This window comes from Orcinus orca, chromosome 8, assembly GCF_937001465.1.
Source record: "Orcinus orca chromosome 8, mOrcOrc1.1, whole genome shotgun sequence".
NCBI lineage: Eukaryota > Metazoa > Chordata > Mammalia > Artiodactyla > Delphinidae > Orcinus > Orcinus orca.
The window spans coordinates 45,010,887-45,026,218 of NC_064566.1; the positions used below are offsets into that span (position 1 = coordinate 45,010,887).

A 15,332-nucleotide genomic window follows, 5' to 3' on the forward strand; every position below is an offset into this window, starting at 1 on the left:
AAGCAGAGTCTCCTGAAGTGAGAAATGGGGCCAAGGCCCTGAGCCAGGCAGTCTTCCTCAGAGCTGGGCGGAGCTGAGGCCGAGATCCCAAAGGCTTGGTTACCTCAGGGCTGTGGTTAAGGCCTCTGAGCCCTTGGCAGCCTCTCAGGAGGGGGCTGGATGACCTGGGATGGCAAAGGGAGCACTCTGGGGACCAGAGACCCGGAAGTGATTCCCTTCCTTCAGGCCAGCCAGCTACAGAGTGTCCACATTGGGCTTCTCCAATCCCAGAAGTAGCCATCACCTGGGCCCTGCCGAGGCCCCTCCTTTCGGCCAGGATGGGCCCAGGGCTCGTCTTGTGACAGCCCTGGTCAAGTCTTGGTCTGTGAGGACCCCATGTGATGTTCCTTCTCCCTCCTCAGTCCTCAGCTTCACTCTGGCACCACTGTGAGCACCGGGAGACCTACCAGAAGCTGCTGGAGGACATCGCTGTCCTGCACCGCCTGGCTGCCCGCCTCTCCAGCCGCGCCGAGATGGTGGGGGCCGTCCGCCAGGTGAGCTCTGCTCTGTCTGCAGTAACTGGAGCAGTGATGTAAGCAGTGGCAACTACAGATACTGCTTATGGATGGCTTCCTCTGTGCCAGGCATCCTACGTCCATAATCGTAGTCGTCTCAGTGTATTTTTGATGGACCACTATATTCTTGAGGTGCTCCCCAGAAAAAGCTTTCTGTGGATACCTACATTTGAGAACTGCTGCATACTACCTTCCTTTCTTGAGATTTCTAATGTATGTTGGCATAAGCAAGGCTTTGAGAAGTCCTGTAATGAAAAAGTCTGTTTAACATTACCGACATATTTCTCAAATGTATTTGAGTAAAGAATCACTTCCCCCTTCTTGTTCCCACAAAATACCTATTCAACTCCCAGGGAACTAGTATTTGGCAAAATGTGCTTTAGGAAAAACTGCTTTGTTTCATTAATCCTCCCAGCAACTCTGTAAAGTAAATAATCTTATCCCTTGATGAAGACATGAAGTCTCAGAAAGGTAATAGCACTAGCGTGGGGCAAAGCTGGGGTGCAGGCCCAAGTCTGGCTCCCTCGCAGCCACTTTGAAGTCGTGAGGCACTCAGGGTGCCACCCTGATCCAGCATGGTGTTGTGGGGTCAGACCGCCTGAGTTCTCATCCTGGCTCCACAAGGATTCACTGTGTGGCCTTGGGCCTCTGTGCTCCAGCTTCTCCAACCGTAAAATGAGGATGCTGACAGTATCTGCCATACAGGGCACTGTGCCACTTGTAAAGCACCTGGGTGTCGTTATCACTGTTGCTGTTACTGTGGACCCATGTCCTGCTGCGTGGTTTGCATGACAGGGGTGTTCCTGGGGCCCAGCCCTGGGCAGTTCTCATAGAATGAAGGAAGGACAAGCCACGGGGCTGTCCCACCCGTGCGCTTCCGGCGAAAGGGCACCCAACTCAGCAGCAGCACCCAGGAAGCCACTCCAGCTGGGAGCAGCAACAAAGGGAGGGCTTTAGGGAAGTGGCTGGTCTCAGCTCAGGGCTGTGGGGACTTTGTCCAGGGGACAGTCACTGAGCGTGTCCCTCTGTGGACAGGCAGGCCGCGGGCAAGGATCTCTGAGGGATCCACGGGGTGTCAGTAGAGAAGACTCTTCCCCATTTTGCACAGCCCTCGTGAAAGTGTTTCTCAGCCCACGCACGGCTCACTCCAGCCTTCACCCTTCTCCAAGTGGCTTCCGTGTCTCTGTCCTCACTGTCTTCTCTGGTTCCACTGGACTGGTTCAGGCACTCATCCTCTCTTCTCTTGTTGCTCTTGCTGCCACCAGTCTCACACCCTTCAGTCCAGTCTCCACTGGCGACCTGATTATGACACTCCCTTACTTTAAGACATTCGATGGCTCCCCTCTTCCTTCAGAATAAGTCCAAATTCCTTAGTCTAGCATTCAAGGTCCTTCACAACCCAGCCCTAACTCACCTTTTCTTCTTGCGAACAAACCCAGCCATTTGCTGATTCCTACATGAGTAGGATGACCTGTGCTTTCCTGGCTTTCCAGACAATTCTGGTATATGTTTATTGTCCCAGCATAATTCGTGATGGCATCCCCTTTCACTCTGCAAAGGATCCTGTCTGAGGGGAAATCCTCACCTCGATAGAAGCCTTGTGATGTACTGCCTCTGGACCTTGGCTCTTGGAGTTCCCTGGCTAATGCTCTTTGTCTCTCCTGCCCATAGCTATGTGCCCAGACGCTACAGCACTTCACTCCGTCTCAAGAAGCCTCCCCTGACCCATTCTCTGCAAGCAGAGATGACTCTGCTCCCTCTCATCTCCTGAGGCTTTGTGGCTGGGCTCGTCCTTGTTATCCCTGAGTGCAGGTGCCTGAGCCCCTGTCTCAACTCACATCCCCGACAGCAAACTCTTAGAGGGCAGAGTCACGTCTGATTGGTCCTTGTATCCTTTCAAGTCCCCCAGCCCAGAGCTTGGCTCAGAGCAAACAGTGCTGATGAGCTTTTCATCCAAATGCCCTGCGTGTTCACACTCTTCTTCCCTGCAGGAAAAGCGCATGTCGAAAGCAACAGAAGTGATGATGCAGTATGTGGAGAACCTGAAGAGGACGTATGAGAAGGACCATGCAGAGCTCATGGAGTTTAAAAAACTTGCAAATCAGAATTCAAGCCGCAGCTGTGGCCCCTCTGGTAAGAAACTGGGTTCCTGCCCACCCCCGACCTTGGCCCTGTAATATTGGGTCCCTGATGGATCCAGGCTAGCATCGTACCTATGGGACAGCCCCAGGACGTGTGTTAGGGTGAGCAAAGCTTGCTGCCTGGCCCAATGCTGCCCACAGGGCCTCACAGTCACTGTTCCTGTGAGCTTGGGGGCCTGGAACCAGAAAGCATGAATGGCCCCCAAGCAACTCCTAATAAAAGTAACCAGAGAAACTGATCACTAATGCAAAGCCCATAGGCTGCAAGAATTCAACCTCCTTTGTGAGAGTGGCACACCCCAAACCTTACAACCTTTGTGCTTTGGGGTCCCCACTTTGGGCAGCACATGCTAAGGAAATTGCACTTTATTCTGGAAAGCATTAGGGATCCAACCAAAGATTTTAATCAGGGAAATGACATGATCATATATAGTTTAGAAGATTCCCTCTGGCAGTGATGTGGCAATTACATTACTGGGGTAAAGCCAGAGACAGGGAAACCCACAAAGCGACTATTATAGTAATGCAGGTGAGAGATGGAGTCTGGGCAGAGGGGTGGAGTGAGAGCCTGGGTAAAGGAGATACTGCTGAGATAACTTTTAGACTCGTGGGCAAGACAAATGCTTTAAAGAAATACTCTTTTTTAAAGAAGTTCTATACAGATTGCTATAGAAGCACAGAGGAAGGGCCATCTGGTTCCACTTGATATTGAGTTGCTGTGGTTTTGTTTTGTTTTGTTTTGTTTTGTTTTGTTTTGTTTTGCGGTACGCGGGCCTCTCACTGTTGTGGCCTCTCCCATTGCGGAGCACAGGCTCCGGACACACAGGCTCAGCGGCCATGACTCGCGGGCCCAGCCGCTCCGCGGCATGTGAGATCCTCCCGGACCAGGGCACGAACCCATGTCCCCTGCATCAGCAGGCGGACTCTCAACCACTGCGCCACCAGGGAAGCCCTTGTTTTGTTTTTTATTGAAGTATAGTTGATTTACAATGTTGTGTTAATTACTGCTGTACAGCAAAGTGACTCAGTTATACATATATATACATTCCTTTTCATATTCTTTTCTGTTATGGTCTATCACAGACTTTTTTTTTTCAGGAGAATATCATTGTTATTTATTTATTTATAATTTTTTTAACATCTTTATTGGAGTATAATTGCTTTACAATGTTGTGTTAGTTTCTGCTTTATAACAAAGTGAATCAGCTATACATATATCCCCATATCTCTTCCCTCTTGCGTCTCCTTCCCACCTTCCCTATCCCACCCTTCTAGGTGGTCACAAAGCACCAAGCTGATCTCCCTGTGCTATGCAGCTGCTTCCCACTAGCTATCAGTTTTACATTTGGTAGTGTATATATGTCCGTGCCACTCTCTCACTTCTTCCCAGCTTACGCTTCCCCCTACCCGTGTCCTCAAGTCCATTCTCTACGTCTGCGTCTTTATTCCTGTCCTGCCCCTAGGTTCTTCCTGACCTTTTTTTTTAGATTCCATATATATGTGTTAGCATACGGTATTTGTTTTTCTCTTTCTGACTTAGCTCACTCGGTATGACAGACTCTAGGTCCATCCACCTCACTACAAATAACTCAATTTCGTTCCTTTTTATGGCCGAGTAATATTCCATTGTATACATGTGCCACATCTTCTTCATCTATTCATCTGTCGATGGACATTTAGGTTGCTCCCATGTCCTGGCTATTGTAAATAGTGCTGCAGTGAACATTGTATCACAGACTATTGAATATAGTTCCCTGTGCTATACAGTAGGAGAGTTGCAGTGTTTTAAAGTAAAAGTAGGAGTTCTCCAGGCTAAAGGGGGAAATACACCCCAAGTGGAGGAAATAGCATGTGCAAAGGCGTGGAGGTTGGGCTGAGAAGACCATGAAACAAACAGTCTGCTGTGGTTTGGGGTGTTGGAGCGTGACAATGACATGTTGAAGGTAAGACTTGTTAGACCAGGGCCACATGCCAGGCCCTGTGAACAATCTGGGTCTTTGTCCTCCAGGCAGTGAGGAGACACCGGTGGGTTTACACCAGCTGACATAGTCAGATTTTATTTTTAGAAGATTGCTGACTTCAGAGTGGACGATGCATTAGGAGAGTGTGGACACTGAGGGATGCAGAGACGAGTTAGGAGGCTCTGCCGCAGTCCAGGAGGAGGAGGACGGTGCTGTGGACCAGTATCTCTCCTTGGGAGCTTGCCAGGGTTTGGGCTCTGGCTGATGAGGTGTGGTGTTAGCAGGAGAAAACAGACCTTTTAGCAACAGGAATTCCTGTTGGAATGCAAACATCCGTGTTACCAAGAGCAGAAGGAGGGAAAGTACACAAAGTATAACAGATGGAGAAACCTTTATAAACAGGAGGTTTCACAAGTTTCCTGGGGAATATCAGTGACGCTTCCCAGGGTCCAAAGGCAGCGTACACATGCTCCAGACTGTCTGCTTTGGTCTTGGCAGCAAGGCTCCTGACCCACATGCATCTGGGCCTCTAAGAAACCTCTCTCTGTCAGTGTTGGAAGTTGGAGAAGCTACCACCAAAGAAATCCTAACACGTGCACTCTTACAATATTGTCCTGCAAGGTGCAGGGTCTCCTGTGAACCACCTTACCCACGATTTATGGAATGAGCACAGTTGCCCGTGAGTCTCATCCATTCATTCTACAGGCGGTTATTGAGCGTCTCCGGTGTGCCCACGTGATACTGGAATACAGAGGTGAAGTGTACCCAGCCCCTGACCCAGAGGAGTTCCCAGCCTGTGGTGAGGGCAAGGCAGTGTAGGCAGTGCTGTGATAGATGTAAGCAGATTTTATGGGCGCACATGGCAGAGTCCCACGTTCAGTCTGGGGGCCTGAGAAAGTGCTTACAATCAGATGGGAGCCGGTAGTGGAGTGTTGAACAGTGAATGGGTAGTTTTCACACATCTGTTCCCACTTCACTGTTTTTCCAAGCTACACCTCAGCTTGGGCTGGTGCAGAGGGGCCAGATGTGCCCATCAGATACTCTGTGACCATTCCCTGATGGTGGTTGTTCTTTAAGCTTTTATATGACTTCTTTGTCATATATGCAGTCTTTGTCTGTGCCTGAAGACTACAGTGAAAAAAGAAAATCTCTGATTTCAAGAAAGGTGATACACATTCAGAAGGAAAAAAAAACATCTATTTTTTTTTTTTCTGAATATGAAACATGCTGATTGCCTGCATTTTGGATTATTTCCTTAAGGTAGATTTCCAGAAGTGTAAATACTAGCTCAGGGGAAAGGAATATGTAGAAGGCTCTTTTTTTTTCTGTATAAATAAGATCTTTATTAAACAAACTGAAACAGAGAATTGAATAGTCACTGGGGAGCTTTAGGGGAAAAGTCAGTTTTACCAAATATCCAGAGAGGGGAAAAAACACAAACTTCAGTTGACAGGAGTTGTGACCAGAATCATCAATAAAGTAGTGTCATTGCAATGCCTAGCTTTTAGAAGAAATTAATCAAGAGTCAATATAAATATCTCATAGATTCTCTCTAGTCATAGTACTCCAGCTTTACCTTTAAAACATGGGAAACAAGTGAGGTTTGTTCTCAAGGCATCTTTTCCCACTTAGAGACCTTCATGCTGTCCCTTGACTGAAATATATCCCTGAAATCTTACCTTTGTCCATTCTACTGTAAAAAATGCCCCAGTTTTGTGTTCAATTCCTTGTATATTTGCTCTCTATATTTAATGGTGACAAACTAATATATGCTCAGTTTTCTGTGATTAATAAAGAACAATCATTCCCTCTATCAGGTGGATTTGCATTTTAACGGGGAATTCTGATGACAGACAGATTCAGAGTTTATGTCACTAATCTTTTTTTCTTTATACAACAGGTTCTTATTAGTTATCTATTTTATACATATTAGTGTATATATGTCATATAAGGCTCTTAAAGCAAATTATTTCCAAATAACCCATTGATATTTCCATTTAATGGGTAACGGTGATGCTCAATTCATTGTGCCATGGACATTCTTGGCTTTTCTTTTTGAAAATATTTTTTACTTTGATGGGCCAATATCGTATCTCTTCCCATAGTTTTAATTTGTATTTCTTGACCTTTTCAAATGTTTCTTGGGCATTTGTATTTCTACTTGCGTAAATTCTCTAATTCTTTGCCCACTTGTGACATTGGTATTTTATTAACTGTATGAACTCTTCGTACACAAAGAATATTTTCTGGTTCTGCTGTTTTGGCTGACTGGAAAACTTGGAAATCCTTTGACTACAAATACTTAGAAATTTCTGCTGGATAAAGTGAAGCAAACATTAGTCTAAAAGAATAGCTGACTCCACAAGAAAAGAAATTGAAATACTCAGATACAAGAAAAGAAAAGAGAACTGAAACCAAGCTGACCCTGCAGCTTTCCTTGAGGATAAGAGTCAGCCTCAGCTATCTGGGCTCTGGGCTTTTGCACTCACATGCAATCTGAGATGAGGCCTCGGACACCCAAGGCAGAGAGTTGACTCTGAGCCTCCCATAGAAAGTTAAGACTTTCCAAGGACTGCATCTGTGGAATACTCACCAACTCACAACGGAACAAATCAAGGAAGTTTGTCTGTTTCACCCTGGGCTCTAGTAAGAAAAAAACACTTTCTCCTTCCTCATAGGAAAAGTGCATGCCCACAAAGTACATGCCATAACAAAAGTGATGATGCAATATGCAGAGACTCTGAAAAGAACATCACAATGGTGCTGCTAGGAACACCGCGGAAACAAACATAAGTCGCTCTGGAGAGACACACCCTGCGCCCAGGAGACACAGGATCCTCTAAGTAAAGCTTCACAGAAGATGAGTTTACAATATAGAATTATAAAATAGGAAAACAATCTACCACAAGCAAGAATCATCAGACACCCAAACCACAGGATTATATGCTAAAGATAGCAGATAATAAAACAACCTGATACATTTTTTAAAGATATGGGTAAAATTATTAAAGGCATAAAAGAACAAATCAGAAATATGAGAATAGAAGAGTACAACCGTCAAAAAAAGAATAAAATAGAATCCTAGAAATGAGGAATAGAGGCGTGGAAATTAAAAACTCAGTTGTTTAGGAGTGGTAGTTATTAGAATTGAAGCTATTCCTCAATATTCAGATCTCCTCCTCCTGAATGTGCCCATTCAGATGGGCACACTTCTTCTCCATCCCCTTGAAGTTAGGTGAGGCCATGTGATTTGGCATTAAATGTCAGTGGAGGGACATGTGTCGCATTTGAGCTGAGGTCCGTAAGAACTAGTGTGCCACTTGCCTTATGTTTCTTTCTCCAGACGTGACAACCATCACTGCTCCAAAATAGTAGAAGCTCCATCAGCCTGAGTCTTGAGTGAGGGGATGCAGAGCAGAGCCTGCTGCCAACTCATAAGCAAATGCACATGTAGCAAAAGCAAGAAATAAATCATAGTTGTTATAACCCACTAAGGCTTTGGGGTTGTTTATTATTGTAGCATAGCCTAGCTTATCCTGATTGGTACAACATTTACATCAGATTAGGAACAGTTGAGGAAAAAATTTGTCAACTAGAAGACAGATTTGAAGAAGTCACCCAAAATTCAGTTCAGAGGGATAAATTAATTTAAATATGAAAAAAATGTGATACGGGATATAGAATGAGAAACTTTGAAATACTTTTATTAGGAGATCCATAATGAGAGAATAAGGGAGAGAAAATATTCAAAGGAATTTCCCAGGATCTGAGAATTTTCCAGAACTAAAGAAAGACATGAATCCTTGCATTTAGGAAGTACAGAGACTCCCAAGCAAAAGAAATAAAAACACATCAGAGAGAAACTATAGAACCCCAAGGACAAAGTGCAGTTCTTAAAAATAACCAGAGAGAGAAGACGGATTATTCACAAAGGAATGGCAATTTCCAAGACCAATAATAGGACCAGGAGACAATGAAGTATTGTCCAAAGAGCTGAGAGAAAATAACTGTCAACCTGGAGATAATACTACCAACTAAATTATCATGCAAGCTTGAGGGCTTTGTAAAAACATTTTATGGCAACAACTGAGAAAGTTTACCTCTCACAGATCCTTGCTAAAAGAACAACTAAAGGATGTGCTTAGGGAAAAATAAAATTGAGATCAAAAGAAAGTCAGAAGCAAGAAGGGATGGTGATCAAAGACATTTGTAAACATGTGGGTAAATCTAAATAAGCATTCACTGTGTAAAACAACAATCATCATAATTTGGGATTTCAAAAACAAAGTGAAATAAAAATACTGAAAAACAGGGACTTCCCTTGTGGCACAGTGGTTAAGAATCTGCCTGCCAATGCAGGGGACATGGGTATGAGCCCTGGTCGGGGAAGATCCCACATGCTGCGGAGTAACTAAGCCTGTGCGCCACAAATACTGAGCCTGTGCTCTAGAGCCCGTGAGCCACAACTACTGAGCCCATGTGCCACAACTACTGAGTCCGTATGCCACAGCTACTGAAGCCCGTGCACCTAGAGCCCATGCTCCGCAACAAGAGAAGCCACCGCAATGAGAAGCCCGCTCACCGCAATGAAGAATGGCCCCCCACTCGCCGCTACTAGAGAAAGCCCATGCACAGCAACGAAGACCCAAGGCAGCCAAAACCAAAATTTAATTAATTAGTTAATTTAAAAAATACTGAAAAACAATATAATTTAAGTTCAAAGGAGTGATCATTTTTTTAAGGTTGATTCAGGAAAAGGATAGAGATCTTGATTCATTTAAAATCTAATGTCATGTAACATGTTAAAAGTTTAAGGGGGCACACTAAAGATTACAACTAAAATATATAAATTCCAAACCAATTTGGGGGGAGGGAAGGTTAGAAAAAATTCAATTAATGAAGGAAACAAACTACAAAATGAGATGGTAGAAATATATCAATCACAAGAAATATAAACAACTTAGACTTGTTGGTTAATAGAAAACCTCAGATTAGATTAAGAAAAAGTGTTAGTTATGTGCTTTTCAAGAGAAACACCTAAAATACATAAATATGAGGAATAGACAGCTATACAGACTAGATGGTACTGCTCAAACTGAATCAAACTGAATTGAGCTGTCAAAAACCTCTCTCTACACATACTGGTGTTTTCTAGTGGTAGTATTATCCAGGTGTGGTGCTAAATATTTTACATGAATTTTACATATTTTACATATCACTTAATATATGTACTAAGGAGAAGAAAACCCAGGGGTGCTAGTTTCTTTTGTTCTGAATTATTTTGTAGATGACATATTGAAATTACTGTTGTCAACACGTTTCCATTTTTTATTGACACCACACCTTCCTTGCTCATAATTTCCATGACTGTACATTCCTTGAATGAGCAAGAAATGACCCAATAAGCCCTGGTATTGCTACGAGGAATCTTCACATACTCTCCACGGCATAACCCAGAGACCGTGTGGTGGTGTGAGGTGGAGACCAGAGGTGCAAGACTAGGGATTCTCATAGTGCCCAGAGGAGTTAGGATGAAGGCTGTGTCCCAAAAAAAACCCACTCTGCAGATGATTGTTTCAAAAGGTCAAGTGTCAAATTCAGTGACCTCTGCACCTAGGCCCTTGGGACATCCCTTGAGGGTCAGTTCTGGCCCATAGATACCTTGGCTTAGTTTCTGCTATCTGCTTACTGCTGGAGCCTACTCTGAGAACTAACCTGGGTTCTTCTCTGTTCCCTCCTGCTGCAGAAGATGGGGTCCCTCGCACAGCACGGTCCATGTCCCTCTCGCTGGGAAAGGTATGCATGTTCAAGGAATACTGGGGAAAGAAAGACAGAAGTTTCCACAGTCAGCCAGGAAATCAGTCATTCTTGGATCCACAGGTGCAAAAGAACCTCTGGACAGAGTCTCTCATTCAGCTTCCGAACCTTGCTAGCTCATCCTCCAACCTTCCCTTGCTCGTGGCTTCCAGTACTATACCATCTCTAATGAACATGAAATGATGCACAAGCTTTGGTATTGCCATAGATCATTTTCATACACTATCCAGGGTTTCATACACTGTCCAATGACTGGGCGTCATTTCTGTTCCATCTCTTCAGGATCTGAGAAATTAAAATCAGAACATGTTGAGAAATCACTCATCACTAATAAAAAAAATTTGTTAATTTTGGCCACTCTCTCTACACCAACCCCCAGCACCATCACTACCCTAAAACCAGGATATCCATTGAACACAGCATTTGGAATTAGTAGGCATTTCCCAGGCCTTTCTGAACTTTGGGTGCTGCCCCCTCCATGACAGTGGGCCTGATCCCTTCTCTTCCCACAGAACATGCCCCGCCGGAGGGTCAGCGTTGCCGTGGTGCCCAAGTTTAATATCCTGAACCTGCCTGGCCCGTCACCCAGCTCATCTCCCATCCCCTCCTTACCAGCCCTGGTGAGTATGATAATGCTTGCCTCCTGGGCCTCAGGCTCACAACTATGGGGGTGACCTGGATGGGGTAGGGTCAACAAGGAGAGGAAATTCCAAGCACAGATTCTGGGCTATGGGTTCAGAAGCCTCAGTACAGACCAGGCCCCAGGTCTTATACTGCCCTGAGAAGACTCAGTGTCCTTGAGCAAGGTGCTGGCAGCTCAGAGAGTGTTCCTTGCAAAGCGTATGTCTTTTCATGCTTAAACCAGAACCCTCCACTCTGCAGTGGGTTTAAGCAGCTGAAGATTGCATTATGGAGTACTTGGTAAGCTGAGCTTTGAACCCTAGGCCCTCTGATTCCAGAGCCTGAGTTCTTAAACCCAACGTTACCCTGCTTTGATTCATTGCAGCATTGTCTACAACATTGAAAAATTGGAAATAAGCAGAATTCCCATTAATAAGAGATTGGTTTAATAAATTATGAAAAGCTCAATAAGGGGTTTCTATGCAGCTGCTAAATATATGATTCAAATATAAAATTTTATTTATCGACATGAAAAAAGTCCATAATTTATTATTAACAAAAAGCAAAACCCCAGTATATACTGCGTAACTCTGTTTTGCAGTTTAAGAAAGAGTGTTTTTCTGTGTGTAAACAGAAAATTCTGAAAGAATGTAAGTAAAACTACTAATAGTGGTTATCTCTGGGCGATGGTAAAATCGCAGGTGATTTTAATTTTCTTGATGCCTCTATATTTCTAGAGTAAGAATGTATTACTTATAATCAGAAAAAAAATCTGCTTCAATTTTTTTTTAAAACAAAGACTATTCCTATAAACAAAATATTTTCTAGATTCCAGAACTTTGTGAATCTGGTTAAACCTACCTAAAACTCTTAGGAGAGCTAGTTAGTGGTTTTAACAGGGACTATTTCCCATTCTATACTAAATGTATAATGTGGCTTCCAAATATATATATTCCTTTAGACTAGGGGTTAGCAATCAGGGCTATCCATTAAAATCACATAGGGTACTTCTAAAACATTCAATGCCTAGGCCCCAACCCAAGATTGTGGATTGGATCAGTACTTTAAGAAAATATCCCCCAGGCGATTCTAACATGCAGGCAGAGTTGAAAGCCATTGTTTAAACCAAATCCATTGCAGCAAAACAACGTGGTATTCCTGGGGAATTCATTATAAAGAAATTTCTGATGCCTTGAGCTTTTAGTAATGGCAGGTATCTCCTGAGAGTTGTGCTTGGAACTGTATCTCGAGGGCAGTGATGGGCTTGTGTGAATCCATCCCAGGGGCCTTGGGACCTGCATTTGGTAAGAGCCTCCCTGGTATTTAGTCCAAGTCAGTAAACAGGGAATAGAGAGAAACTGATGGCTCCCCTCCAGAATGGAGCCTCAATATGTAAACTCTTTCCCTTATTCAAGAAAACTTGGAAGAGGAGAAGGAAAATGTGCACATTGCCTGTGCCCCAGAGGGAAAGAACACCCAGGAAAGGAGGGCAGAGAAGGCCTGAGGAAGGGCCAGTGCCTGAGCTCAGATGCAGATTAGAAAGCTTGGGGAGGGGGAAGAGGAAAGAAGAGCAGCAGCAACCCTTCCCAGCATCATTGGAAACCTGTCGGCCCGGGCTTCTTCCTTCCTAGCTGATCCTCAATTCTGTCTCCTGTTTTCCATTCAGTCAGAATCACCCAATGGGAAAGGCAACCCACCTGTCCCCTCAGCACTGCCTGCACTTTTGGAAAAGTAAGTATGTCCCTTTTCCTCTTAACTTTGGGGATCTCTGAGGAAATTTCCCCAACTCACCTTTCCTCCCAACCTCACTCCCCAAATGCGATGGAAAGCAAATTAAGTTCTAGGGGAAATGAATGGGACTCTGAGACCCACGAAGATTTCAGACCCAGTTTGCAAAATTCCTGGACCAGGAAGATGCTGCAGCTGAGTCCAAGTGTGCCTCCGTCCCAGAAGAGCCCAGAGGGGACAGAAGCCTTCTTTATTCAATGGGATCCTTTGGGCTACAGATACAAGAAGGGGTTTAAATAGTAGGTTTAAATAGTAGGTCCACAGATGAGGCTTTTCCAGATGTGGTACAGCAAGGCCCCAGCTCAACCTCTACAATTTCCTTTTCTCTGCCCACTTTGTATGTTGACTTCATCAGCAGGTTTGTGGCAAATGGCTACTACTTCCAGGTATTTCATCCAGACATGACACATCTACAGGAAGAAAGGGACCATCTCTTTCCATGTTTCTTTCTTAGGAATGAACTCAGAAATCTTTTTTCAGTCTTCCTTCTTATCTTGTTAGCAAATTTGGAACACGCTCCCTTTCTAAACCAATCACAGGCTTTAGGAATGAGATTGTCATCATGGGCTTAAACTATGCCCTAGAGATGGGAAGAGCGTGTCAGCTTGCCATTGACCAAAATGGCTCCATGAAGAAGAGTAAATTCATGAGCAAAATCACGTTGCTTTTAGGAAGTAGGAGGGAGAGTGAGTATTGAATTTGCAACAAACAGTGTCTGCTACGCCTGCCTTTTCTAGGCACCTATGCAATTTGCAGGTCTTTTTATCCTCAGCCAAAGCAAGGCAGGCTATTTCTACATACTCAGAGGAGTTTATAACTTGCTTTTCCAGTTCTTTCATTTGCTTGCTGGAAAACATCTGGATCACAGCTGCCACCTCTCAGAACTTTCCCCACGTGTCTTTCCTCATTTGGTAAAACATACACCTCTATTCTTCCTTCTTCCTTGCCTTGAGACAGCTTTAGTCCTTCATTTTTCATTGATGTTAGAATAGTTTGGCTTGGCCTGGCAAGGAATGTCTGTGTTGGGCCCCTTTTTTAGTACAGACAAACTCCCAGCTCCCCACCCCCAGACTCAGCCTGTTTTCCTCACCTCTCAGAATATGCAACCACCAACCTGTCGTTCAGTGACTCTCCCCCCATTAATCTTGACGTTTGCGAGACAATTCCTCACTTTGCCACCTCACCCCCGGGAAAGCTAACAAGTTCTTCATGTTGTGTAGCGTGTGTAGCATGTTGTTTCTTTGTTTTCTTGATCACTACAGGGACATTGTAAAGGGGTGACAAACTAACAACCACGTGGAAGTAACAGAGGCTACAGAATTTTACCAAGTCCCTAAAGTCATAGTGTCTAGTCCATGGTCTCTGAATTTCTCCAGAAATGGTCATCTGATACCCTGAGTGAGAAGCGCACTGAAATTCTCCCTTCCAGTCCTGCCTTTGGACACACCAACCCCTTTTTCCCAGCAAGGCTCCATTCCTAACTGTCGACCTGCAGAGCAGGTTAAGGGAGAAAATCCATGTCCCCTCTCTCCCCAGCAGACTCTCATGATGGGGCAGGACCTGGACTCTGTAGAATGAATGCTCAGGCCTGCTGAGAGCTTCCATCTGAGGCAGTGGAGGTCATCAAAAACCTGAACTATCCTTGGTAGGAGCAGGCGAGGTGCAAAATGGGGGACAGCAGGCAGCAGCCCTGAATCAGGAGTGGCAACGAATGAGGATCAAAGGTGGCAGCACCATTCCAGGGGGTTAGAACCAGGAGAGATAGGGACAGAGTGAGGATTCAGGCAAGTCAAGCAAGAAGCTGTCTGCTGCTCATTCTTATGGGCTATTCAGAGAGACCACCATGATACATTACCCATGCTGTAGTTGACTTGCCTGTTGGGAACATACCCAGCCTATAAAGATGGCTGCAAAAAGGGGAGGGGATGTTCAAAGGAGGAGGGATTCAGACTAACAGCTTCCCCCTCTGGATTTCTAAAAGATGCTAAGTAATTTTCATCTAAATTTACGGAACTGGAAATATCGATTGCCAAGAGGCTGACAATGAGACAATCTGTGAGTGAAAATGAATTCGTGTCTTCCATTCTAACAGAAATACAGTTGATTCTAGCCACCTTTTCCATACTGTTAAAGAGAAATAATGCATTATGTGTTAATATGCATTGCTTTCTAGATTGCTGTATTTAAATGATCTCACATTTCCCTAAGCATACAGTGACTAAGCAGGTAGGGAATTGGCTAAGCACATGAAAGATGATGAGAAGATCATAATGCCTGTGGATACTTCACAAGCAAATACCTAACTGCAGTCCGCACTCCCAATATGACTTGAGAGAATTCTGAACCTTGTTCTTGCAGGTCACTTCATAGTAACCTGTTCTTCACCTCAACAAGGGTCTAGGAACCTGTAGATTTAGAGAAAAATAGAGAGAGTAATATTTAAAATTAGT

At 44.4% G+C, this 15,332-nt stretch overlaps 1 protein-coding gene across 8 annotated transcripts in view; it reads left to right on the forward strand.

Annotated features, from left to right (window-relative positions):
- The window catches only part of IRAG1 (inositol 1,4,5-triphosphate receptor associated 1), a 178,313-nt gene that overhangs the window by 146,577 nt on the left and 16,404 nt on the right, over positions 1–15,332 (forward strand). For all 8 annotated transcript variants that reach the window (XM_049713589.1, XM_049713588.1, XM_033404521.2 and 5 more), the window contains 5 exons: positions 402–533; positions 2,546–2,687; positions 10,403–10,452; positions 10,986–11,093; positions 12,761–12,825. In XM_049713589.1, the coding sequence (XP_049569546.1) occupies positions 402–533; positions 2,546–2,687; positions 10,403–10,452; positions 10,986–11,093; positions 12,761–12,825 (497 nt within the window). The remainder of the gene's footprint in view (positions 1–401; positions 534–2,545; positions 2,688–10,402; positions 10,453–10,985; positions 11,094–12,760; positions 12,826–15,332) is intronic.